This window comes from Canis aureus, chromosome 15, assembly GCF_053574225.1.
Source record: "Canis aureus isolate CA01 chromosome 15, VMU_Caureus_v.1.0, whole genome shotgun sequence".
In the NCBI taxonomy this organism is placed as follows: domain Eukaryota; kingdom Metazoa; phylum Chordata; class Mammalia; order Carnivora; family Canidae; genus Canis; species Canis aureus.
In genome coordinates this window covers 43,283,407-43,310,910 of record NC_135625.1, presented here as the reverse complement: position 1 = coordinate 43,310,910, position 27,504 = coordinate 43,283,407, and the positions used below count along the sequence as shown (strand labels likewise).

Genomic DNA, 27,504 nt, shown 5'->3' with positions numbered 1-27,504 from the left:
AACAGGCCGGCCCCATCGGGCACCCTGCTGGCCCTGTCCACTGGGCATCCTCCAGCCGCAGAGAAACCCGCCCACCCAGGGCCCCTGACCCCACCCCCTGCCTTGAAATGTAGGCAGCCCGGAGCTGCGCGGGGGCACTGGAGCCGAGGCCTGCGGGAGCCGCGGAGGAGGCTGCCAGGGGCGAGGAAGGACGGCGAGGAAGGCGAGCGGCGGCGGTAAGCTGAGTTCTCTGCCTCTCTGCCCGCCCGGCTCCTCTTGTCTCTCTCAAAAGTCTTTCTGGCAAACGGAGCCAAATAGAGGAATGCCTTCACGAGGGACTGACTTTGTAATTCAGGCAAAAAGCGGATTAGCTGGAATCCGAGCCCATAGGGATCCTTCTTTTTGCATCTGCATTTCATTGGGTTAGGCTGAAGCGTTTTGGAGGAGCGAGGGCGGTCAGGGGAGAGACAGGGGGAGGGTTCATTTCTTTGAAGAAGAAATCTCTGCTTGCAGGGTCAAAGGAAAAGTGAAAAGAATCAGAGAAATGCTCTGAAGAGACAATGGGAGCCCTTCATGACTAAGGGGCAAGAAAGTGGAGTCAGCTGCCCTGGCTACTGGTGGCTCTGCGAGCCCGGAGGGTCCAAGGGGGGTGTCGGGCTGCCTCCCTCCCCCAGTGAGCCCAGTAAGAAGCCCAGGCTGGGGATGGTGGGGGTTGCGCGGCGGGTCACTTGCCTTGGAGCTTGGTTACCTAGGTGGGAAGTGCTGGTGATCAAAGGACAAAAGACAGATGGGACTGTCAGAGAAAGGCCCCCAATCCCCAACCCTCCTCCCCCCTTCCCCACGTCCCCCTCATTTCAACTGGTCAGCTTGTTCCCAGGCGTTTTGCGCAGTGTGCAAGTGTGAGGTCCTCTGTAAGGACTTTTCAATTACAAGGAGGAACAGAACATCAATGCTCTTCTTCCTAAGGCACTCTGCAGGGAGCATATTAGGGCTTTCCAAATTTTCAGTTATTATCTGTATTTTCTTAACCTCCCTGGGAGGGAGGGCTGGAGGGAGCCAGGAAAGGAGGAAAACCCACTGAGCTCCCAGGTAACTAGCGAGAAACTTAAATGCAAAGAAGTGTGGAAATGATGATTTTTCTGGAGCTGAAGTTGGATTAATAATAGTGATCTCCGGTGGTGGATTGATGATGGAAAAAAATTAGATTGTGTGTGTGTGTGTGTGTGTGTGCATTTGCAACTCCATGAAGAGATCCTGCAAATACAACTCTGAAGTGGAGTCCCCTCAAAGGTGACTTCCTAGCAGTTCTTGCCCATGGGCAGGAAGACTCATCCTGGGATCTAGACACTGACTTGTCCAGAATCAATATATGACAGCGTGAGCCAGACTAGGTACCTGCAGAGATTTGTGAATATTGAAATAGAAATAGCTCCACACAACCCATCAATTTATTCTACCTGAAGTGTTCTCAGAGACACCAACCTCAAAGCTCTGCATCTCCTCAAGAATAAGTGGTAGCTTCTCTCCGACCAGTGGCTCAGTCTCTGTCCAGACTCCCTTAGACCAACCTAATTTATTTTGTGATGCCTCCTATCAGATACTCCTGGTGTCTGTGCTACTGTCAGTGGCTTCCTCACACGCTGGCACAGTTCATGCAGCCAGGGAGGAGCTGAGGGACAGCAGTGCTTTGTGCTCACTGAGGAGGAGCTCTGGGACTCGGCTTCATTTCCCTGGGTCATAACATGTTGAGCAGAACCGTGCTCAGTACATTTCAAATTACTGTAACCAGCAGCCCAGCCATACCCAGTGACCATATTGATCTAAGGTTTTTGTAAGTGACTGGCTGGGACTGCAGAACATTTGGGGAAACTTACTGTCCAGGGGAGGCCTGTTACTAATCTGCAAATGGCAGCTTTTCTGGTTATGGGGTTTTATACCAACTGAAGGGCCCCTTTGATGAAGATCATCATTTGGAAGGAGCAGCACCAGCTTCAGGACTTCTGAAGCTTCTAAAATGTGGGCAGGTTATTTTCTATCAGAGAGCCAAGGGGGCAATATTGTTCACAGCAGTGGTGGTGAACTTAGCTCCAGTCGAAATTCAAAGTCCATACACTTCTCAGAGATACTGAGTGCCTGATGGTGAGGAAGGATTTAGGTTTTGAGTTGAAATGTTCAATTTTACTTGGTTATTTGGCATTGTGCATCTGCAGTCTCAGAATAAAATTTCTACTACTGTGAGTGAATTTCAGCTCTGCTCTGATAAGATGGCTAGGATGGACAATGAGTGACCAGAATATTCTATTCATTCATTTTTTTGGTTATTTACTTTGCATGGAAAAATTCTTTTTTTGTTGTTTTTTTTGTTTAAAGATTTTATTTATTTGAGAGAGAGAGAGAGAGAGAATGAGTGGGGAGGAGAGGAAGAAGCAGGCTCCCCATTGAGCAGGGACCCCAATGCAGGGCTCAATCCTAGGACCCCAGGATCATGACCTGAGCCAAAGGCAGATGCTCAAGTGACTGAGCCACCCAGGTGCCCTGAAAATTTCTGTCCATACTTTCAGGCTATAAGCCTCATCTTAGCCAGCCAGCTCACAAAACTGCACGGTAGTCTCAAATCAAACCGGATAAAGGAATGAAGACAAATTTAGACTCATAGAAAGTCAGAATTAGAACCTTAGAGATCATTTGCTCTGGTCCAACCCCAAGTTCAGCCACACGGCCTCCGAATACTGGCTTAGTAGTCTACTTCCATATATAAGAATAGCATATATTCTTGGTGATCTTTTGTTACATTCTCCTGCCCGAGAAATAGATTTTTGGAGAAGAGGGTAAAGCAACAGACAAGCCTCTTGATACCTGAAAAATAACATGTACGACAGAAGGGAAAAGGAAACACATGCAGGCATGCAGCAGGCATTTCATAAACATTTTTTAAAAGATTTTATTCATTTCTTCATGAGAGACACAGAAAGAGGCAGAGACACAGGCAGAGGGAGACACAGGCTCCTCACAGGGAGCCCCATGTGGGACTTGATCCCTGGACTGGGATCATGCCCTGAGCCGAAGGCATCCCTCATAAACATTTTTTAAAGAGATGACTTGGGCAAGTTCTGGTGCCTAGTATGGTTACCCAGACAATACTAACTAACTGTTCTTCCTATAAAACTAATACAATTGTGTGTCTTTAGCAGCTGCCTAACACCATCTGTACCAACAGCCATGATTCTGAGGGTGACTCTCGGCCAGCAGGCCCAGTTTGGCTACATGATCCTCCTGACAACATGTATCAGTGGTTTGGAGAGGTTGGTTGGACTGATCTATAAAACCTGATTCCACCCTGAACCTTGGAAGTAACCCACTTCAAGGTCAGGCTGAACCTAGATATGAGGCTATCTTTGTATTCAAAGCCTTTTCTGTTTATTATATGGTCACAAATATTCCATTTATAACCAGACATTAGGGAATCAAAACTGAACTCGTGCCCCAGAGGCTCTTATATCCCTTGGAACTCTTGGGCTTTCCAAACCATACTTCCTCCTAGAGATGCCCTGGGAGGGAGGGCCTGGGATGTGTGAATCATATTCCTTTAGCCAATGGACGGTGTTTGTGCTGAAGAGTAAGGGGCTCTGGCTGCTTGCTGCTATCACCCTGCACCCCAAGCAACGGTCACCTCTTGGCAATATGCTCTGTCAGGAGCACCTCTTCATTTTGTTCAACAAGCAACTTATATAACATCAGTTCCAGGAAGCCTACATTGACCAGCACCTTACCTCAACAAGAGGGAGCTAGATCTCTGTCCTCCACATTCTACTAAACCCCTTCTTCTGCTGCATTTCACCTTCTATCCCTACCTCCCTGCATACCACAGCACTGATTACATTGTACTGTGATTGCCTAATTACTTGTCTGTCTTGTTCCTAAACTATGAGTTTTTGAGGGTAGAGCATATTTGTCTTTATACCATAGGGCCTGTGCCTAGTACAGGGTTGGCGCTCAATGAATGTCTGATATTGAATACATAGAGTTGTTAAATATTCACCCATGAATTCAAGAAAGGAGGAAATTAGATTGAGGTGGGGCTTGAGGGAGAGGTGGGTGCGGGGAGGATCTGATAGGTGGCATCCAAGGAGGACACTCAAAGAGGCCCTCAAGCCCCTTTGTTAGAGACCTTTGCATGAACACCTTGATGTCAGCTGAGGTCTTTGCAGGTAGGGAACAGGACACTCAGTAGGGAAGGGAAGCTAAGCCCAGTAACCTGCACTGAGTGATCTAAAAGAGAAAGACTACCAGTCTACTGGATCTCTTCTGGCTATTTACATTTTGTAAATGGAAAAGAGAAACTTGTCTTATTTTGCCTTGCCATAGCAAAGAGCCAGTGTCTGCCACCTGGGCTGCAGAGAAAAAAGGAAGTTGTTTTTTTTTTTCTTTTTCTGGGAAGCTCCAGTTTCCTAATTTTTCTCACACAATGTCTCTGGTTTTTAAACATCCATGTGGTCTGCATCAGACAGGTCTTATCAGTAGCAACGGTCTGATCTTCCAGCTGTCTTGGGTGCTAATTCCAGTTTCCTCTGAGAGTTCAGAGTAGCCTTGATATAAGTAGGTCCAGGAAAGGCAAATTAAAAAAAAAAAAAAAGATTAAAAATAGGATAAAAGGGATACCTGGGTGGCCCAGTGGTTGAGCGTTAGCCTTTGGCTCAGGGCATGACCTCGGGGTCCTAAGATCAAGTCCCACATCAAGCTCCCCATGGGGAGCCTGCTTCTGCCTCTTTCTGTGTCTCTGCCTCTCTCTGTGTGTCTCTCATGAATAAATAAATAAAATCTTTTTTAAAAAATAGGATAAAAGACATGACCTAATATCCAGGAAAGAATGGCTCCTATTAATACCGTTCTGTGCATGTAGATAAAAGGTGAGAACTTTTATATCAGTTGTGAAGAATCTGGTTGCAGGTTATCACAACATGTCGACAGGATTTAGGGAACAGTATTTGGTTACTAATGCATGACCACAATGGGGACCCCATAGAGATTAGCATCTTTCTGTCTTGGTAGCTTTTGGTTATTTTTCCAGGGAGAAGCTGTGGACTTTGGTGCTCCCATTGTTGAAGGACACTCATGACAGTCAGTACAGTTGACCTTGCTGTGCACTGGCCATTGCGTAGGGCTTTTGCCTGCTTCTTCTCTAATTGCTATAAAAATTCAGCAAGGTGGGAATGATTGGCCCATTAGAAAATCCAGAAAACCACACATAACTTGTGTGTCATGGAATTTGAAGTTGAGACTCCAGAGGTTACACTCCTTGCACTGTGACGTGCTCCCCTTTTCAAATAGCAACTCTGAGCTCACTGAAAACATTGCAGTCCCACATCAGGACACAGGAAGTAGTGGTGGAAAGAGCATCAGGTTTGAGTCCTGACACTACCTCTCACTAAGTGTCCTGCCTAAGGGCCAAGGCCCTTATGCTTTTTTGAAGTTCAGTTCTCTCATCTGTAAAAACAAGGTAATAACATTGCCTTAAATGATTCAATGGTTGTAAAAGGGTTTCATAAACTAGGCCTGGTACTCAAAGCCCATTGAGCGAGTGGCATTAATCCACAGACAGTTCTCAAAAATACACTGCAACATTGCTTTCCTGTGAGCCCAGGAAAACGTGGACAGATTCAGTCATGATACAGTGAGAGCTGCTGATCAGTTTTCTGATTCATGTGTGTTGCAATCTGGAGGTAAACTGATGAATTATCAAAGTATTTCGTATTTAATTGCCTCACGGTGATGTTTGCTCTAGGGAGTGGGAGGAACATGAGAAACTACCTTTATGCTTAAGTGAGACACTGTTTTAGATTAACATCAGATTGCAGGGTTTGTTTAGATTCAGGCTTTGGGGTTAACATTTTATTGCATTGACTAATTGAGTTAGCTTTTGCCAGCTGAACCTTGTGTTTTCTTCTCAGGGTTATAAGTTCATTCGGAAAGGGCTTCTTTTGTTCTTATCCTGAAAGGAGGCAGGATGGACTTCTATTTTCTTAGACCTACAGCCAACACTCCCTTATTTCCTCCAAATAACCAGGATTACCTGGCAGAGGGTGGACATGGAGTAGATGACACTGCTCGGTGTAGATTTTTCTGAGTAGCCAGGTTAAATTCATGTAACTTAGACACAAATTACACACCTATATTCTGAAGCTGTTTTGGAGAGTGTTCGGCCCTGAGTAACTAGTGAGATGGGTGGGAGATATTCTATTCACCTCATTGGAATGGATCAATTTATATAAGAAACAGACTCTTTCACTTGGCCCCTAGTTATAAAAGCAGTTGATTAAAGAAGAGAGAAACTAAATTTTGACACACAGAAAATTAAGTATTGAAAAGTTAAGAACTGTTTACATGAGAGTTTTTGAAAATGGTTTTTATTCTGAGATCATGGCCTTTGGAAAAAGCAGAACCTGGATAGGCAAGACCAAGGCTACGGGGCTAGTGGCTCCTGTCCTGGCTCCACTGGGAGCCAGCAAAGGTGAGTTTCGGTGGGGACCAGCCACCTTTCTTTCTTTCTTTCTTCTTTCTTTCTTTCTTTCTTTCTTTCTTTCTTTCTTTCTTTCTTTCTTTCTTTCTCTTTCTTTCTTTCTTTCTTTCTTTCTTTCTTTCTTTCTTTCTTTCTTTTTTATACATTATCTTATTTTATTCAAATACCAGTCTGATCACATATGGTCCAAGAACACTCAAATAATAAGCCACATAGAAAGAGATGTTAAAGATTGGTCTTCAAACATTATAGCCAATGATGCCACGCTTGCCTATGATCTCGCCGACATAAAACCATATCCACACCTCGGTGGCCACCAAACCATTCAGCAGAGCTTCCTTAACTGTGAGCTGTTTGAAGCTACCAGTTTGAGCACTCTTGACTATTTTTTTCAAGCTCTGAATAGCTGTAGGGATCTCAGCAGGGGTTGGAGGAACCAGCTCAACCCTGGCATAGTGCCAAAATGTGACCAATCCAGACTTCGAGTAAGTCACAGGAGCGTTCACTAGCGCCGGACGGAGCCTTCTCGGTGAGGTTATGGACAAACTGGGCCATGGTTCCAGGAGGGACATTCCACCAGCCACCTTTCTAATGCCCGGGTCCTCCTGCCATCTCACCCCCTCCCTTGCCCTGACTCTAGAGACATGCCTTTGGTCTTCCAAGAAGTTATTCTTTTGACCACTTCTTTTCTAATTTGTTGGCATCCATTCTGGGCCATAGTGGTTGAGGGGTGGAAGGAGGGTGTTGTTTGTTTTAAAGCCATGAGTCACTTTAGAGTATTGGTATTCTTGGAGACTGACTCTCTCTTACTCAGATTTCCAGAGAGAAGCTTTGCAAAGTAATAATAAATGGAGGATCTCCTTTACCAAAGATTAGGGTAGCAAACCTTGCACACGGTGTAAAATTTGATCATAGTATCAACTTACTTTTGTCTTTCTCTTGCAATGTCCCTCCTCCTCTAGCTTGCTCATATTTCTGCCTTTTTCTTTCTGGCAAGAGTAAAAACTAGAGTGCTCGAGTTCTTTTTTTTTTTTTTTAAAGATTTTATTTATTTGTTCATGAGAGTCACACAGAAAGAGAGGCAGAGACACAGGCAGAGGGAGAAGCAGGCTCCATGCAGGGAGCCCGATGCGGGCCTGATCCCGGGACTCCAGGATCACACCCTGGGCCGAAGGCAGGCTCCAAACTGCTAAGCCACCTGGGGATCCCAAGTGCTTGAGTTCTATACCAGCTGGGGCAATTGCATGGTTTGTACCTAGAACCACAGAACTTGACTGAGGGACCATATGTGTATAGTTCTTTTATTGCAGATTACTTTCACATCTGTGGTTGTGTGTAAATCAAAGTACTTATATGCATTTATAAGTGTTTCACAGTTTACATCTATTATATCATTTGTTCCCACAACAGCAGAAACCACAGAATGTCAGCCCTGGAGTAAACCTCATGAATCTAGCCCACTCGGTCCTGCATTCCTGGGAACTGATTTTATGTCTCAAAATATAGATGCTTTGAGAAGAGCAGTGTATCAATTTTTATTCAGTCATTCTAACCTTATGTGAATGAGCATGTCAGTCCCTTTTCAGAGGGTAGATTTTTAAGGGGAAAGATGGAGAAGGTAGGATAGTAGAGGGAAAGGGTAATGCAGAGGGACATGGTGGGCTCCTGGAGGGGCTCAGTCAGTTAAATGTTCGTCTCTTGATTTCAACTCAGGTCATGATCTCAGGGTTGTGAGATTGAGCCCTGAGTCCAGGCTTGAGGTTCTCTCTCTCCCCCCTCACTCCCTCCCACCCCAACTTGCACATGCAGGCACATGTGCTGCACTCTCTCAAACAAATACATTTTTATTATTTTTTTAATTAATTAATTAATTTATTTATTTATTTATGATAGTCATACAGAGAGAGAGAGAGAGAGGCAGAGACACAGGCAGAGGGAGAAGCAGGCTCCATGCACCGGGAGCCCGACGTGGGATTTGATCCCGGGTCTCCAGGATCGCGCCCTGGGCCAAAGGCAGGCGCCAAACCGCTGTGCCACCCAGGGATCCCACAAATACATTTTTAAAAAGGGGGAGGGAACGTGTGAAGGCACTGGGGACAACAGTTCATCCACAGGTCCTTCCTCCAAGTGTCATGCTGCTGTCCCAGGGGCTTCCCCTAGTGCAGACTCAACAGCTATGAATGGGTGCCCATCACTCAGCTTCCCCCCAAGTTAGCACTGCAGAAATGAACACTGAGTTTCTGGCTGGCCTACCATTGCTTTCTCAGCCACATGGCACACTTCCTCTAGCAGAGTAACCCCCTCCATGGTTACCAGTCCATTGTTCTCATTTTTCCCTGGAACAGTCATCATTCAAGGTTGTTCAGAACAGCCGGGGAACAGAGTCACTCTATTGCCATAGCCAGCAGGACCTAACACAGCTTCCAGACAGGAAGGTCAGAGATGTTCTGGAAGCAGACGAGGCTTCTGCACATGGATGTGCAGGCTATATCCCGCACAAGGATTCCCACCCATGCATCCTTGAAATCCAGGCCAGGCTTTATTTGCCAGGCCATGTGTCCTGTTTTTTTTTAATTTGCACAGATTCTTTGTCAATATGCCAAGCTCTGTGTCTGTTGAACTCCAGCTACCAGAGAGGGTGCCTTTTGCAAATCTGCAGAAATCAACTTTGTGTGCTAGCATGGGCCTGCTACGCCTGGGGCCCTGGGACCTTGGGGACCACAGGCCTTATGGCCATTCCACCTCACTCTCACACAGCGATGTTTTTCAGTGACTTAGGGATTCCAGTCTAACAAAAGTGAAACAAAAGAAAACAAAAGAAAAACATGGTTTTTCTTTTTTCTTCCTTCTTTCCTCCCTTCCTCCCTTCCTTCCTCCCTCTTACTCCCTTGCTTTTTTAGTTCTCTAATTCTGAGAACTATGAAATAGAGCAAAAGGAAGGGAACACAGAAAAAAATAACAAGTTGTCTTGCATTTATAAAATGAGCCTTGAAGGACTTCTTACACTTACTCCTCTCATCTCACCTCCCCTCCTCACCTTAACCCCAAGGCATTCCCGCCTTCCGTGGCAGCCCGTGGCTCACAGCGTGGAAGCCTGGCACTGGCTGGCCCCACGGACTCAGTCTGAGTCCCTGTTTCTGGTATTCACTTTGTTTTTTGTCCAGGCACTGCCCCCAGACCTCTACACCCACCTCTTTAACGAAGGCAAAACAAGGACACATTTTTTTCCTCCTCTCCTCCTCCCTTGTCTTTGGACTGCACTGCTTGTCTGCTGGCGGGATGACTCATTTCTTTGTCATCCTCTTACCCCATTTGGCCTGTCCGGATGCTTGCATTGTCTTTGTGCAGCAGGATGGAGCTATTGCCTTGTTTGAGATTGCCACTGACCCAGCCCGTGGCCTAGCAAGGCCCCCAAAAGTGGAGGAAGATAAAGACTGCTAGGACAGAGACTATCTCAAACTCTCCCAGGAGCAGAGGACAGAAGTAGACTCCTTTGCCCCTTATGCCCCTGAGTTGCCAAGGGTTTGCACATAGTGCAGCTGTAGGAACTGCTAGGGAACCCCTAAGTCATGTTCTGCCCCCCATCTGGTCCTGCTTCCCCATTTATCAGGGGATGCAAATGTGTTAATGCTGCACATCATCTCACCTGGCAATTTTCCAAAATGTAGAATTGTGTTCCCGTCAGAAGAACCCAGAGGTCTTTTTTTTTTTTTTAAGACCTTGAATTATTAAAGTAAAACAATATCTTGGTGGGCATCCAGAGAAAAACCAACCCCCTGATCTTGGGCTGTCGAGTTGACTGAAAAATTGAAAGGCCTGGGTGGTTTGACAGGCAACAGGAATAAGGGTTAAGTTCCCTATTGATTGGTGGCTCATTGTTTCATTCAGAATTCCTTCATAATGTCCTGAGAGCTTAGAGGTCCCCCTAATCTCAAGGTTTGGCCAAGATAATAAAGGATGGGACAAGCTTTATGCGATTGTGAAACAGGATTAACATTGGAAAGGAAGGGGAGGAATGCATTCAAGAAGATGTATTTTAAAAGGTTAATTTTAAATGGGATGAAATTAAGAAGAGAAATTTAAAAGGGCTTTGGCAAATTTTGAGAAAGAGGAAATCCAGAGCAGTTTCCTGTGATCAGAAGAGACCACTAAGTGTCCTTGTTTCTGATGGCCTCAACTTCTGAAACTTCCTCCTCTGAGTGAGAAAAGGGCCCCCAAAGAGCACAGCAAATTAGAACAGAGGCCCAGGGATCCCTGGGTGGTGCAGTGGTTTGGCGCCTGCCTTTGGCCCAGGGCGCGATCCTGGAAGACCCGGGATCGAATCCCACATCGGGCTCCCGGTGCATGGAGCCTGCTTCTCCCTCTGCCTGTGTCTCTGCGCCTCTCTCTCTCTCTGTGACTATCATAAATAAAAAATAAAAATAAAAAAAAAATAGAACAGAGGCCCAGATCTTGCCCTCTTTCAGGTTGCTTCACAATGGGGGGCAAGGGCTGTGCTGATTGGCAAGACTGCCCTCTGAGCTGTGTTTTCTTGTTGGAATCCTATTGACCAGTCCCTGCTGCTCTCTCCCCACCCCCTCCTCCATTCGCCCTGTTCACCCCTCCACTGCCTGTCCCCAGCAGCCCCAGAAGAAGCAATGGGGCACAGAGTCCTCCCACTGCCCCCACTCATCCTTTCTTTTTCACCGTTGCTCTGAAGGGGGCCTGTGGCCAGTGAGGGGAAGGCCACTTCCAACAGGGACCTTCTTTGCAAAGAAACAAAGAAGGAGCCAGAGCCAGGCCAGGATGAAGGTCCTGGAAGCCTCTGATCTGAGAGGTCCCTGAGGATCCTTGCAATGGGGGGAGGGGTGGGACCAAACATTGTTGTGACTGAAGGGAAATGAGTCAAGGGAAGAAATGCCCGGATTTAATTCTTGTGGATAAAGGAGTGAGTGGGCCTGCCAGACCACAAAATAAAACCCCGACCAACTAACCTAGTTTAAGCTTCTGAGGGTAAAATCACTGGGGAAAGGCACATGGAAAGTGGGAATTCTAGGTCCAGGAAGATCTTAGTCTAACTACCAAAACCCAGATGCCTCCATTCCTTTCCGCCTTTCTGCCAGTCTGCACCCTGCCCAGCCTGTCTACAAAACAAGAGACAGACGTTCCAAGGGAGAAGTGGGGAGGGTGAGAGCTGGTGCAGAGGAGCATTCCCTGTGGTGGACAAAGAGGCATGGAAATTATAAGTGGAAGAACTGAGGTGATCTGAGGTAGGTTGGCTCTGTGATGTGCTGGCAGTAGAATCCCTATGGTGTCCCCTGAAAAAGTTTCAAAGGGGACATTTCTGTGGTTCCATCTAGTTGACCGCAGGGCGGGAATTCACTTGGAGGAAACCGAGGTAGGATCCTGGGTCTCCAGGCTGCTATTGGCACTAGAGATGGTCCCACTATTCAGCCCGCAGAGATCTCTGGGCAAGATGACCTCCTAGCCACCCGTGTCCATTGATGGATGAATGGATAAACAAAATGTGGTCTATACAGACAACAAAATATTACTCAGCTTTAAAAAAGGAGAAAAAAAATAAAAAAAAAATAAAAAAAAAATAAAAAAGGAGGAGATTCAGGGATGTCTGGGTGGCTCAGTCAGTTGAGCATCCAACTCTTGATCTCAGCCCAGGTTTGGATCTCAGGGTCGTGAGTTCAAGCCCCACATTGGGCTCCATGGTGGGTATGGAGCCTACTTTATGAAGAAAAGGTGGGGGAGGATTCTGACATATGGCTCCACATGGATGAATTTTGAGAACAGTATGCAAAGTGAAATGAGCCAGTCACAAAAGGACATGTACTACATAATTCCACCTATATGATCCCACGTCATAGTCATAAAGACAGAAAGTATTCTACTTTCTGGTGGTTGCCAGGGGAATGGGGAGTTATTGCTTAGATGGGGTACAGAGTTTCAGTTTGAGAAGATAACAAAGCTCTGGAGAGGAATGGTAGTGATGGTTGCATGACAATATGAATGCACTTAATGCCACTAAACTGGCATTTATCTGCACATAAAAATGGTTAAGATGGTAACTTTTGTGTATTTTACCACAATACAAAAATATATACAATTAAAAAAATCTTCCAGACATTTGTGGCATTTCCTTCTGTGGGACCTGATGCTAGAGGGACTGGCCATGATCAAGTCATAGGTTCTTGAACTTTGCCATGCTCCTTGATCTCTCAATCACATGATTAAGCTTTTTTCCCTTCTTCTTCCAGAATTTAAGGGACACTCTAAAGGAATGATGAATACAATGAGGAGAGAGCTAGTGTGCATGCTGCTGCTTTGTGGAGCAGCCCTCACCTTGCCCAGCCAGGTAGGTGTGCAGTTCAGGTGTGTGCCCCCACCCCTGGAGCCTGCGTGCCCTCAGTGGGCTCAGGCGCCCCAAGGTGGGGTCAGCAGTCACAGAGCATGGTGCACCCACTCCTCCCTGGGTAGGATTCTTGGGATTCAGGGTTCTGGGGGCAGAACCTTAGGCCATTCTTCTGATTTGGGTAAATAGTTCTTAATTCCACTGCACTGCCTTGGCTGCCTTCTTTGGAGCTGTTCTTAAAGAATGTGTTTGAATTCATCCAGAAAGTATTTAGAAAAGGAGGTGCACAAGCCGTGAGCCATGGAAGCTGGCGAGTTGCCCTATGCTGTTTACTATCTTTGTTTTTTTTAATTTTTATTTATTTATGATAGTCACACACACAGAGAGAGAGAGAGAGAGAGAGAGAGAGAGAGAGGCAGAGACACAGGCAGAGGGAGAAGCAGGCTCCATGCACCGGGAGCCCGACGTGGGATTCGATCCCGGGTCTCCAGGATCGCGCCCTGGACCAAAGGCAGGCGCCAAACCGCTGTGCCACCCAGGGATCCCGTGCTGTTTACTATCTAATTGGGATAGAAGCTATGCTATGGACATGCTCTCCAAATATGCCCAGCAAGCGAGGGTATCACGTCAGGCCCAATGAGCAGTACTTGCACAGTGAGACTTTAGAGAAGAGAGTTGGGGTTGGCTAAATGGAGGGGTTGGGGGAGGGCTACAACTTCACCAAACACTTGTGGCTGTTTCAGTTTAGAATAGAATTTAAAAATTTAGTTCAGTCACACTAGCCACGTTTCAAGTGCTCAGTCGCCACGTGTGACTCATGGCTGTGGTATTGGACAGCACAGGTAGGAGAGATTTTCATCACTTAGAAAGTTATTTTGGCATCACTGGTCTAGAAGGGGAGGGAGAATGAGAAAAGAAGCAGGAAGCAGATGTTGCTCCTGGGGCCAGCGACCTGAGGGGGATCCTTCGGGACAGGTGGCATCGGATTGGTGGGTGCCTGGGTGGTCTCTAGATCGACCAACTTTATTCTTAAGACACCAGCGGGTGCTGATCCTTCCTCCACCCCTGGTTGCTCTGCAGGAGATCCACATACGATTCAGAAGAGGAGCCAGATCTTACAGAGGTAAGGTGAAGCTGATGTGGAAGGGGGTCAGGGCAAGAGGCCACGGGGTCAGGGCTTAGGCGCTCAGGTGCTCTGGGCTCTGGTGGGGATTTCTCTTCCACCACACTCAGCCTACGTAAGCTGTGTAAAGGTGGAATTCTGCAGAGATGCCTGGGTCACTCGCCACTCCCACACCCATTTACTCATTCACCGAGTTAGCTAAGGCCAGCTTCTTTTTTATTTTTATTTTTTAAGATTTTATTTATTTATTCATGAGAGATACACAGAGAGGGAGGCAGAGACCCAGGCAGAGGGAGAAGCAGGCTCCTGGTGGGGAGCCTGATGCGGGACTCGATCCCAGGACCTTGGGGTCATGACCTGAGCCGAATGCAGATGCTCAACCACTGAGCCACTCAGGCGCCTCTAAGGCCAGATTCTGAGAGGATGGGAACAGGTGTGCCCTCAAGGAGTCAGACTGTTGGGGAGTCACAGAGCTGCTGGGAGCCCCTCAGCTCAATGGCCCAAAGCCCTGTTACACAGGTGAGAAAACAGAGCCAGAGACTGAGCACCTTGCCCAAGGCCACACCACAGCCAGGCTGCAGATGTGCTGGTCCTCTGTGGTCCCCATCTCACCTGAGTCCACCTGGCACCTTTGTTAACTGCCATCTCTGTGCTTCCATATGTTCTGGTTGGTGAAACCAGGCTAACAACCCGGGTTACCTCACAGAAGTTCCACAGATGTGGAAAGGCTTTCATTCCATGAAACCATGCCTACAGTGGACTCTAGAAGCCTGAGGAACATCCCCATGAGCATTAGGTAGGAGTCCAAAAATAAAACATGCTGGCAGCCAGAGTGCAGTGACTCTGGTGAAGAACTCTGGGCCCAGCTTCAAATCGCAAGCTACCTTCATCTTTGGCTTTGCAACACCTCTTTCAAAGTGGAAGTTTCCCCAGAGTGAGTTATGCTGTAACTTTTTTTTTCTTTTTCTTTTCTTTCTTTTTTTTTTTTTTTTTTGAGAAAGAGAGCTCATGCGCACACGTGTGGGGGGGAAGGGGCAGAAGGAGGGAAGAAAGAATTTTAAGCAGGCTCCACACCCAGCTTGGGCCCCAACATGGGGCTCAACCCAAGACCCTGAGATCATGACCTGAGTCAAAACCAAGAGTTGGACGCTTAACTGAGCAACCAGGGTGCCCCAATGCTATACTTTTTTTTTTTTTTTAAGATTTTATTTATTTGTGAGAGACACACAGAGAGGCAGAGACACAGGCAGAGGGAGAAGCAGCCCCCCTGCAGGGAGCCCGATGTGGGACTCAATCCCAGGACCCCAGGATCATGACCTGAGCCACAGGCAGACGCTCAACCACTGAACCACCCTGGTGCCCCAATGCTATACCCTTAGTGCCTTCACTGTTAGATAGCACAGCATTTCTGACAGGGTATCGTGGCCCCAGTGGACCCGCAAAAGAAAAAACATTATTTACAATGAGCATGTGTCACTTCTTTAGTTGATGAAAAGTTAAAGATTTTTTTTTTAAGTTTTTATTTATTTATTCATGAGAGAGAGAGAGAGAGAGAGAGAGAGAGAGGTGGAGACACGAGCAGAGGGAGAAGCAGGCTCCATGCAGGGAGCCTGACGTGGGACTCGATCCCAGGTCTCCAGGATCACGCCCTGGGCCGAAGGCAGGCACCAAACTGCTGAGCCACCCAGGGATCCCAGTTAAAGATTTCTTAAGTTGGCATTCTGCTTTGCAAACAGAGACAAAGAGGGCAAGAATATCAATGGGAGTACTTAGATCATTTTCATTATATCAAAAATCCTAGTGAGAGCAGCACATTCCTCACACAGACTAACATGTCAGTTTTCTTTCTTTTGGGCGAGCAATGCGTCATTTTGGTGTGGTAATACTCAATGTGCATCAAAAGCTCTGGTAGGCAGTTATATACATGTGCATATTTTTGATGAATTAATATGGAAAATGAGGGGTGCCTGGGTGGCTCAGTCAGTTGGGTATCTGCCTTCAGCTCAGATCATAATCCCGGGACCCAGGATGGAGCCTTGAAATGGAGCACCCTGCTCAGCAGGGAGCCTGCCTTTTGTTCCATCTGCCTCTCCCTCTGCTCCTGCTCTCCCTCCCCTCCTTTCTATCAAATAAATAAAATCTTAAAATAAAAATAAAATGAAATAAAAAATCAGAGTATTACTTAGTAAATGTATTTTGTTTTGTTAAAGATTTTATTTATTCATGAGAGAGAGAGAGAGAGAGAGAGAGGCAGAGACACAGGCAGAGGGAGAAGCAGGCTCCATGCAGGGAGCCCGATGTGGGACTCGATCCTGGGTCTCTGGGATCAGGCCCTGGGCTGAAGGCAGGTGCTAAACTGCTGAGCCACCTGGGCTGCCCCGTATTTTGTTTTTTTTGTTTTGTGGTTCGAAGTGGATGAAGCATCTTATTTTTTATTTTGGGGGTATTTTATATTTTCTTTTTAAAAAATTTTATATAAATTCAGTTAATTAACATATAATGTATTATTGGTTTCAGAGGTAGAGTCAGTGATTCATCCATCTTGTATAATACCTAGTACTCATTATATCACCTACCCTCCTTAATGTCCATCACCCAGTTACCCCATCCCCTCACCCCCCTCCCCTGTAGCGACTCTCAGTTTGTTTCCTATGATTAAAAAGGTTTCTTAAGGTTTGTCTCCCTCTCTGATTTCATCTTGTTTAACTTTTCCTTCCCTTCCCCTATGATCCTATTTTGTTTCTTAAATTCCACATATGACTGCGATCTTTTGATAATTGTCTCTCAGGCTGACTTACTTCACTTAGCATAATATCCTCTAGTTCCAGGACGCCTGGGTGGCTCAGTGATGGAGTGTGGGCCTTTTGCTCAGGGCGTGATCCCAGGGTCCTGGATCGAGTCCCTCATCTGGTTCCTGCAGGGGGCCTGCTTCTCCCTCTGCCCGTGTCTCTGCCTCTCTCTGTGTGTCGCTCATGAATAAATAAAATCTTAAAAAATCCTCTAGTTCCATCTATGTGGTTGCAAATGGCAAGGCTTCATCTTTTGAAGGCAGTGTAGCATTCCATCAGTAAATGTATTTTGATAGATAAATGCTTCCAAGATGAGGGCCCATCCAAGGAGAAACAATAAAGGGGTCTCAGGTGACAGGTTGTTAGGTGCGTGCTATCCCCCAGCTGGCAGCGAGGGGAGATGAGGGATGGGTCGTGCTACAGGTGTGCGGGGCTTCCCCTTGGCCTCGGGGGCGGGGGCGTCAGTGTGGGGAGCGGGCCCTGCAGCGTTGCGCCCGCCCGTCTGCCGTCACAGGGAGCTGCAGAGACGAGAAGACCCAGACGCAGTACGGGCCGAGCGAGTCGTGGCTGCGGCCGGGCCTGCGGGGCAACCGCGTGGAGTACTGCCGGTGCGCGGGCGGCCGCCCGCAGTGCCACTCGGTGCCCGTCAGAGGTACGTGCCCCCCCACCTTAGCCCGCCGCGGAGGTGCCCGCCGGGGAGAGAGCCTCTGGGGCCTGGCCTCAGTTTCCCCGTCTGTCAGAGGTGGGAGTGGCCGCGCCTACCTGGGTTTGCTGAGAGAAGGAAACGAGCTCATTCTGCAAACTGCCTAGGATAGCGCCCGGCCCGCCGAGCTCACCCTTAAAACTAACTCCTCTGCGGTTCCTGGAGCTACTTGGGGGGTGACTAGGGGCCTCCTGGGTTTTCCGGGACAGGTTGCAGCGAGCCGAGGTGCTTTAACGGCGGGACGTGCCGGCAGGCCCTGTATTTCGCGGATTTCGTGTGCCAGTGTCCGGAGGGGTTCCTGGGGAAACGCTGTGAAATAGGTGAGTCGGGGTCGGGGGTGGGGCGGGGGGAGGCGAGGAGAGGGGCGGAGGCCCAGACCTTCCCAGAAAGGGGAGGAAGGGCGTGTGACCCGGGCGGGGACAGGGAAGCAGCTCCGGAGGGCTGCGCCCCCGGGCAGGGCCTTGGGGGCCCCGGAGTCGCCCTGCCACGGTCCCCGGGGCCCCGGCCCCCACCTGCTCTGCGCGGGCAGCGGCTTCCCCAGCGGGCCCGCCTGGCCACAGGAGCGCGTGGGGGCCCCGCGGGAGAACCCAGTGACGGGGGCTCACGTGTGAGGTGTCCCGTGTCCCGCGTCCCGTCAGATGCCGGTGCCACCTGCTACAAGGACCAGGGCATCAGCTACAGGGGCACGTGGAGCACGGCAGAGAGCGGGGCCGAGTGTGCCAACTGGAACAGCAGCGCGCTGGCCCTGAAGCCCTACAGTGCGCGGAGGCCCCACGCCGTCCGGCTGGGCCTCGGGAGCCACAATTACTGCAGGTGCGCCCCTGCCTTCTCGCTGGCCGCCTCCCGGGAGAGCCTGGCCTCCGGGAGGAGGCCCGCAGCGGGGAGGAAGCCTAGTGCGGGTCAGCCGGGACTCCCCAGAGAAGCCCCCGACCTTTGCCCCCGATCAGCGGTCTGTGTCCCCCACCTGCTCCAAGCCGCCCGGCCGGGGCGCTGGAAGCCTGAGGTCCGCAGGGAGGACCTGCAAACCCGCTCGGACGCGGCCGACGGGAGGCGGAGTTCCTTCGCGACTCTCGCTCGCCAGGCGTTCCCCAGACCGCACGAGGCGGCCACAGGATGGAGGATGATCTCCTTTAAGTAAAGTCCGGTTGCCGATCTGAACCACAGCTATAAAAGCTCTTCACAGCAGCACCTCCATGAGTGTCCGAGGAGATACTGGGCCAAGTTAACACCTAGAACTAACCTCACAGGCCGCCCCTTGTCGACCCGGCTCCCAGACAGGCCTCCTTAAACCATACTTGGTCTCCGAATGAAGACAATAAGTCATACTTCCACCAAACACGATCCAGCTATCCCGGGCGCGCACGAAAGGGCACTGACCTCTTCCCCAAAAGAGGAGGCAAAGTCCTTGGGGCTGAGATGGAGGCTTCATTTTTCACCTCCCCTGGCCTTCCCTGGCTACTTTTTCAGAAACCCTGATGGAGACTTACGGCCCTGGTGCTACGTGTTCAAGGCAGGGAAGTACAGCACTGAGTTCTGCAGCACGCCGGCCTGCCCCAAGGGTGAGTGCAGCCTCCCACCTTCCCCCAAGCAGCCGGGGAGTAGAGTCTAAAAGGACACAGCTGACAGTGTTTCTACAACTCTGGAGGCAAAACAGTAGGCTGGGGGGTGGGGGTGTGTGTGTCATCATTTTGGCTGCAGAGGGAAGAAAGGCTGCAGACTTAGGTCCTCACCCAGGCCCGGCCTCTAACAAGCTGTTTGACCTTGAACTGGTCTCTTTACCCCTCTGCCCATCCATGTCCTCGTGTACAAAGGAGAAGAAGGTCTGCTGTGGTGGTTTCTAGTCCTTCTGAGGATGGATGGAGATTCTCCCTCTTGTGATTGACAGGCCTATTTCTCAGTCTCTCTTTCTCTGAGATGTTTAATATGAGAAAATTTCCCAAATTGAAAAATACTGAGTTATAAAAAAGCACCATGAATTCTGTGGTGGTTTTATAAATAATGATATCACAATAGTATAAAAATATGTCTTAAAGTTCTAAATATTCATATACAGTAATATACATCCTGTCTATGGGTAAGTCTGACATACCCGTGAATTTGAGGACTCCTTACAGTAATTCTAAAGCCTCTTCTCCTGTCCCCGGAGTGGTAAATTGGGACTCAGCTGGTCTAGGTGGTCTTAAAGATTGCTTTATTTATAGTGGTATATTCTGCCAATTTCAAATAGGGAGAAAGAAGGGTAAAATGGGGGCAAATCAGTGAAAATAGGCAGCATCCGTAGGTGCATATTCTCTCTTCCTGCTCAAGCCCAACAAACCATCCAGAGCGGTTTGAAAATCTGAAACATTAGGGCCTGCTGACATGTCCCCCCATTGAAGAATCTTGGTTCACCACAATGTGTCAAATATAAACAAGGAAATCCCCAATTACTTTCAAAGCAGCTCCAGCAATAATCGCTATTAACAGGGCCTAGACCCCTTCCTGCTGAACATGAGCAAACCCTTGGGATCCCTCGACACAGAAACCTAGGAAGCCACATCCAACTGGTGAAAGTTGCCCAGCAGATGAAAGCCATTTACCATCCCTACATACAGGGCTTGGAGGAGGAAAGAGGGGAGGTGGGATGGCGTCACATCCCTCTTACAGGGAAGCCTGGCTGCCTTCATCCTCTCAGGTCGGCAGCCCCACGCAGGCCCTGCTGCAAACCCTGATGTGCCTGCTGTTGTATTTAATTGGTTTTGTTTCAGTTTGAGATCCCTTTTGTTCCAGAAAAAAATGAGGACTGCTACTTTGGAAAAGGGTTAGCATACCGTGGCACCTACAGCTTCACTACATCTGGTACCCCCTGCCTCCCGTGGAATTCCAGGGTCCTCGCAGGCAAGTTCTACACAACATGGAAGACCAATGCCCAGGCACTGGGCCTGGGCAACCACAATTACTGTCGGTATGTAGCACAGGGTCTGTGGGGTTCATATCTGGGCAGAAGCAGGAATGGGTTGTGGGATGGAGGAAGATTTCATACCTAAGGTTCTATGAAAGACCTAGTGGGTGGGAAGGAACCATGAAGCTCAGTCACACCTCTTCACTTGCTAGAATAACACCTATTATGAAGAGTGAAGTTCACCAGTTTATCACTCTTATATAGCACCTTTTGTCTGTTTTCCTATGGACCTTTCTCCCAGTGAATCATGAGTGTCCTCACAGCACAGCTCACTGTTCCTTCCAACATCTCTGTGACATGAGAATGTTATGTTGCTGATAGAAAGACAAAATTAGGGGTACCTGTGTGGCTCAGTCAGTTGGGCATCTGTTTTCAACTCAGGTCATGGTCCCAGGGTCCTAGGACTCAGCCCCGCATTCAGCTCCCTGTTCAGGAGAGAGCCTGCTTCTCCCACTCCGGCTCCCCCTGCTTGTGTGTTCTCTCTCTCTCTCTGTCAAATAAGTGAATAAAATCTTAAAAAAAAAAAAAAATTAAAGTTGTTTTTCCCTGGTGAGATCTCTGACAGAGCCAAGTTCAGAACTCAGGACCCTCTTTCTGAGCTCACTGTTTTGCCACTGGTTTATTGAGCCTCCTTCCTCTCTCACATGGCTTGTTATGTGACTGAAAATCTCAAACTCTCTTATCATCTAGGAACCCAGATGGGGATGCCAAGCCATGGTGCCACGTGCTGAAGGACCGCAAGTTGACATGGGAATACTGTGACGTGCCCCAGTGCTGTAAGGGCTAGCCCTTGGCCATCTCCCGCTGCCCAGCCTCCCTTGACCATTTCCTCTGCCACTTCCTGTGTCTTCACAGCTGCCTGGTTTGGGCTGTATAGCTCCTAGATTTTCAGGAAGGCGTTGGTGGGGAGGGGCGTTTCATGACTGAAGCAATGGTAGGATGACAACACTCTGGGCAGGTGTTCACTCCCCATGCATAAGCTTGATGCAGAGGAGAAAAAAAAAAAAAGAGAGAGAGAGAGAACTTGCCAATTTCTCTTAGAATTCACTAGGCTCTAAATTTCTCTCTCCAGATGCCTTTATTAATTATTGATGATGGGTTCCTGGGGAGAATGCAGGAGGCTAGCTCACATATATGGCTCCCTAGAAAACAAAGTGCTCTCATAGCGCTCTCCTGACAATATGGTGAGAGGCAGTCTTCCTATCTTTTAGTTTACTGATGAGGAAAGCAGCTCCAAAGTCACGAGGCCTGCCCAAGCCCACTGGGCTCCGAGAGGCGGAGCTCAGTCTGATCCCACATCCTCTGACTTCACAGTCTGTACTCCTGCTGTGAACTCTTCCACCGTACTCACAGACCCCATTTAACACAAGGGAACTGGGCTGGTGGGAATGGAAGACAATGAGAAAATTCAAGTTGGCACATTTTGCTGAAAGACCTTAGTTTAGAAATTGAGAACAGATTATTACTCAATTCCTGTGAACGCACATATTTGCCAGAAGGTTTCTCAAGGGACATATTATGTACCTGGGCAGGTAAGACACAAACTACCAATGGATTCACAACGAAGGCCATGCATGGGGAGTCATCGGTGAGCAGTATTAGTAAGCTCGCTCAGGTCCTGGTGGGCTGGGCGTGTTAGGAAAGCTCCACAAGGAGGCAGGATTTCACCTAGGCCTTGAAGGATGGGCAAGGTGGAGTAGACAGAAAAGAAATGGGGTAGACGTTCTCCAGGAGGGACCTACAGGGCTGCATTATTTCTGAAGCTGGGAGGCCAGTGCAGGAAAAAACTAGGGGTAATGAAGCGTAGCAGAAAGATCCCATTTGGAGTCAGACAAATGTGGGTTCTAATCCAGATGCTGCTGGGACCTTGGGCAAAAATTTCCCAGCCTCTTGGAAGTTCAGTGTTGTGAGGGTTAGAGAGAGTGCGTGTACAGCGGTACACAGTATGTACAAGCCAGGGTTTTATTACCATGGAGACTGTTCTCTCTGCATAACCTGGAGAGGTGCCTGTAGAAACTGGGGCTTGCAAGAGAGGAAACGAGGGTAGGTGCTCAGGGAACACACCTGAGGACTGCAGGGCTGATCGCCCTTCTCTGCCCTTTCCTCTCCCAGCCACCTGTGGCCTGAGACACTACAAGCAGCCACAGTTTCGCATTAAAGGAGGGCTCTACGCAGACATCACCTCTCACCCGTGGCAGGCTGCCATCTTTGTCAAGAACAGGAGGTCACCAGGAGAGAGGTTTTTTTGTGGGGGAATACTGATCAGTTCCTGCTGGGTCCTGTCTGCCGCGCACTGTTTCCAGGAGAGGTAGGGACTTCAGAGACCCAGCAGGTCTCCCTAGACTTTGGGGCCCGTCAAAAGAAGCCTCACAGCAAGCAGAGCATCCTAAGGCTGTTTGTCCTTTAGGTATCCTCCCCACCAGCTGAAGGTGGTCTTGGGCAGAACATACCGAGAGGTCCCTGGAGAGAAGGAGCAGAAATTTGAAGTAGAAAAGTACATCACCCATAAGGAATTTGATGATGACACTTACAACAATGATATTGGTAAGGTGTCATGCTCCCCTGCTCCGGAGGTCACCACACGTGTATCTGCACCTCGTGCTTCCACACTCTCGCCCTCTCCTTCGTCTTCCTCCCCTCAAATCAGACGAGCATCACATGGAGTTATTCTCTTCTGGCTTTCCTGCCAGCACTGCTGAAATTGCAGTCGGATTCGCTACACTGTGCCCAGGAGAGCGACGCTGTCCGCACTGCCTGTCTCCCCGAAGCCGACCTGCAGCTGCCCGACTGGACAGAATGTGAGCTGTCTGGCTACGGAAAACACGAGGCGTGTAAGTGGAAGGAGGTCTCGGCCCCACCCTGTCTGTCTGCAGGACAGCAGGGACTAGTTATTGAGAGGAAAAAGTCACAAGAACGTTCTAGCCCCGGCTCAGGCACGGATGCTGTGTAAATGTAGGCAAGTTCCTTGCAGGCATCACCTGCCTTTCCCACTTCACAGAGGGTCACTGTGCAGGTCAAGACAGATGTGAATAGTACCAGTGCTTTGAAGGGCTTGAGATTTCAGGAAGGTTCTGATAAGGAGTAGAGTACAGTAATGAAGGGGTGTGGGGGGTTCTTGGACTCTCTGGTCAGGTAGGCCTCAGTCCAAGCTCTAGGTCTGCACCTTGTAGCAGTGTGACCCGGGACGTGGGTTTTTATTTTACACTGCTCCACACCTTGATCCCCTCACTGGTAACGTGGGTAGAACTACCTACCTCCTTAGATCACGAGAATTAAGTGACAGTGGGTCAAGCCAGTGGTTTTCAGCCCCCACGAAGACAATGGCAATGTCTGGAGGCATTTTTGAATATTACAACTCAGGATGGAGATTTATACTAGCAGTTAGTGAGTAGAAGCAAGGGAGGCTGCCAAACATGTACAATGCACAAGACAGCCCCCATCAAAAAATTATCTGGCCCCAAATGTCAATAGCGCTGCTACCGAGAAACCATGTGCTAACCTCTATACTAATTTTTGTTGTCAAAACAATATTGACAATATTTTGCAGGCTTCAACCTCATCTATGTGAAAGCTTGATACAAGTTAGCCATTAGTAGAAAAGTTGGCTTCTTCCTTCTAAAAGGTTTACAAATAACTTTCCCTAAACCCAAAAGATATTTTCCCTTCTTGTTTCAGCTTCTCCTTTCTATTCTGAGCGGCTGAAGGAGGCTCATGTCAGGCTGTACCCATCTAGCCGCTGCACATCACGGCATTTGTTTAACAAAACCATTACGAACAATATGCTGTGTGCCGGAGACACACGGAGTGGTGGAAACCAAGCAAACCTGCACGACGCCTGCCAGGTAAACATGAGGGCCTCGCTGTACTCTGAGCACACCCCAGGGTGGCCCATGTTCCTTGGCCAACAGGTTCAGAACTAAGAAAAAAGAGCCAGAACGGAATGATTTCATCTTGGTGAGGCGCTAGAGATTCTAGATGAGGGCTTCAAACAAGTAGCACAATCAAAGAAAGATCAAAGTTACCCAAACTTAAGAAATCTCAACTGCAGGAAATTTCCCCAGTGTCTACACCGGAAACTCCACCTGCTTCAGGGCTTCCTGTAAGCCCAGGCAATTGATCAACTATTGAGGTCATGGGTAAAGCAACACAAATTAAGCAGTTCTTGACTTCTGGAGGTACTGGGGGAAATTGGAACCAGCTGTGTAGATGGCCGGGGGGTGGGGGGGTGGGGGGGATTGCAGCTTACTGGGAAGGATGACCCAGATGATTTGTGAGAAATAAGTTTTAAAAACTCATAGCAAAAAAAATGAAAAAATAAAAAAATAAACAAAAACTCATAGCAGCCCTCATAGGAGGTTTTTCACCTGGGGAAGCAAACTAGTTCAGGTCTGTGTTGGCACCCTTATCAGTCAGTGCTTCTATTTCATAACAAGGCACCTGTAAGGGACACACACGGCCTGTGGTATTAGGACCTAAATAGTAACCACAACACCAATACTGATGAGACATTTTCAAGCCTGCAGGGGCTGGGGGTTAGAAGGAAAGCAAAAAGAAGGAAGCGGGGCTCTTGCATTGAAGACTTTGTGGGCTTTGTTCTAACAAATTAAATCGAACCCACATTTTCCATCAGTTCCTTGACAATGTTTGTCCCTCTTTGGTTTCTTCAGAAACCTCAGCTGTACTCCTCGCTAGACAGTAAAAAGGTGGTATGCAAAGTGAAACCATGATCTGCAAGCTTCAAGTTGAAAACAAAAACAAGAAATCATTTTGATTCAATGAGACAATAACAGCCAACAAGTACCAAGAGTCCTTCAAAATGTCATACATTGTTCTCAGAGCTTTTCATGCTTTCTCCCATTTATTCCCCTAACAACCTCATAGGGTAGATAGTATGATCTCTATCTCGGAGATAAGAGTACTGAAGCACAGTTAGCCTAAGGCCACATGGTTTGTAAGTGGTAGAGTTAAAAGGAGGGTTGTGGCCTGAAACATCTGAGCAATTATCTCCATTCTACTTTGCAATGTAGATACAACCAAATCCTCTACAGGATCAAGATCATTGAGATAAAAATTCCCCTCTCTGAAATAAGTACTTTGAAGAATACAATCTCAGCAATACAAATATTCACCCTAACTTCCGCTCAAGAGTCTGTGTTTTTTGCAACACCTGAAGTGTTTTCTGTATTGCAGGGTGACTCAGGTGGCCCCTTGGTGTGCATGAAGGACAACCGCATGACCTTGGTTGGCATCATCAGCTGGGGCATTGGCTGTGGACAGAAAGATGTTCCAGGTATATATACCAAGGTTACTAATTACCTAGACTGGATTCAAGACAACATGCAACTGTGACCAAGGACATTGAATTCCCTGAAATCATGGGAGACCCTGCTTCCTCCACTTCAGAAGACACATCAAACCGGAGTGCTTCTTCACAGAGCTGAGCCATCACACAGTGTAAGTGGGTGGCAGGGCAGGGAAAACCCAGAGGAGAGGGGAGAGGATAGGTTTTCATAGGTACTTCCCATTTTTAGAAGTTTTCAGGGCTTAAGATCTGATTTCAGAATGTCTGTCAGCCAAGACGACGGATAAATGCCAACCCCTCCTGGAAAACCACCCTGGAGGGCAGAAGAGAGGTAGAACAAAAGCCCCACCTCCTGATCTGTCAACATGAGAAGCTTTGGAAGTGGGATCACAAAGATAAAAGCATGTCTCAGTAAAAAAATAACTAGGTCCTTCAGGAATGAAGGATTGCTTTAGAAATGGAATGTCTATTTATAGGTCACAAGGAAGCCGACAGGGGCCTCCTAATAAGGGATGGGCTGGCTGGCCAGATCATGTTCCTCAACACCACCTTTTAAATCAAGTATTTGGCTTTTCCCTTTCTCCACTCTACAGCTCTTGGAAAGAAATATTTTTGTGTATAGTGTAAATCTTTTTCTATTAAACTTTATAATAAAATGGAAGACTTGTATCATTTTAATAACTGATAAACTAGGCTTTAGTATATTTATATCTGTTTTTACTTTGTTGCCACACCCATGTATCATACTGTGCTGAAATAAATTGATTATTTTTCACACATTTTCCCAAATCAGAGTGGGCTTTTTTTTTTAAAGATTTTATTTATTCATGAGAGACACACAGAGAGAGACAGAGACATAGGCAGAGGGATACGTCTCCGTGTAAGTAGCCCGATGCGGGACTCGATCCCAGATCTGGGGATCTCGCCCTGAGCCAAAGGCAGACGCTCAACCACTGAGCCACCCAGGTGTCCCAGAGTGGGATAATTTTGTTACACTTGCAATATCTCATGGCTTATTTATTGTTACAGTCACATTTTTAAAAGCATTTCAAATGTTTCCTCTCATTTGTTTGGCATATACAGATTATTGTATACAATGTTTGGTTGCTATAGAGTAAAAAGGGGGAAGAAGGCAGTTCTTGGTTTGGCAGGAAAATAAGGCACTAAAGAAACACTAAGGTAGAATGGAGATGGATCACAAAACGGTGAAGAGAAACTTTTACTGAGTTTCAGTTGCAGGAAGTATGAAGGGATCTTAAGGAAAAACAGAGTTAGGTAGGGGTGAGATTTGGATTGGTGGGGAGGTGTGGGCAAGGTATCCTTGAGACCAGGAATGTCACTGCATGGAAATATAAAGATCTGGAGAGCAAAATGGGGAGTGGGAGAATGGGGAAGGATTCTGTATAGGTTGTTGGAAGTGAAGTTTATGAAGAATATAGGTAGGAATTTAGATCATGCCTTGAATGCCAAACTGAATTTTGGACTTAATTCTGTAGGCAACTCTGAGCCACTGGGACTTGTAACACAAGTGATGAATTGAGCATGCCCCAGGGAAAATGAACCTCCAGGGGGATGAAAGCAGACTGGGTAGGGAGACTATGGACAGCAACCACAGTAGAAAGAAGCAAAGGGGTACGAAGACCCCAAGCATGACCTTGCTGGAGCCTAGCAACATCCCACTGCTGCTCACACTAGAAGCCTGTACTGGCCATTTTCTTCCCATTCCATTTCCTGTTCATCTGAAAGAATTAACTCCCAGACCATGGGGTGCCTGGCTGGCTCAGTCCGAAGAGCACACAACTCTTGA

General features: G+C 47.9%; 2 protein-coding genes and 1 pseudogene across 4 annotated transcripts in view; 1 reads left to right on the top strand and 2 right to left on the bottom strand.

Moving 5' to 3' along the window:
* Positions 1 to 46: 46 nt before the first annotated feature.
* PLAT (plasminogen activator, tissue type) lies at positions 47 to 26,476 on the top strand. Its single transcript, XM_077849348.1, has 14 exons — positions 47 to 215; positions 12,745 to 12,842; positions 13,920 to 13,962; positions 17,266 to 17,403; positions 17,664 to 17,774; positions 18,093 to 18,267; positions 18,922 to 19,013; positions 20,224 to 20,398; positions 21,086 to 21,171; positions 22,508 to 22,703; positions 22,803 to 22,939; positions 23,086 to 23,226; positions 24,071 to 24,237; positions 25,586 to 26,476. Exons 2-14 carry the CDS (start codon positions 12,768 to 12,770, stop codon positions 25,742 to 25,744), a joined length of 1,695 nt encoding a protein of 564 aa, XP_077705474.1. The 5' UTR covers positions 47 to 215; positions 12,745 to 12,767; the 3' UTR covers positions 25,745 to 26,476.
* Positions 6,672 to 7,051, bottom strand: LOC144284018 (ATP synthase F(0) complex subunit g, mitochondrial pseudogene; annotated as a pseudogene).
* The window catches only part of AP3M2 (adaptor related protein complex 3 subunit mu 2), a 41,546-nt gene continuing 29,500 nt past the window's right edge, over positions 15,459 to 27,504 (bottom strand). For all 3 annotated transcript variants that reach the window (XM_077849352.1, XM_077849351.1, XM_077849350.1), the window contains one exon: positions 15,459 to 15,683. In XM_077849352.1, coding sequence (XP_077705478.1) covers positions 15,490 to 15,683 — 194 coding nt within the window. In that variant the 3' untranslated portion in view covers positions 15,459 to 15,489. The remainder of the gene's footprint in view (positions 15,684 to 27,504) is intronic.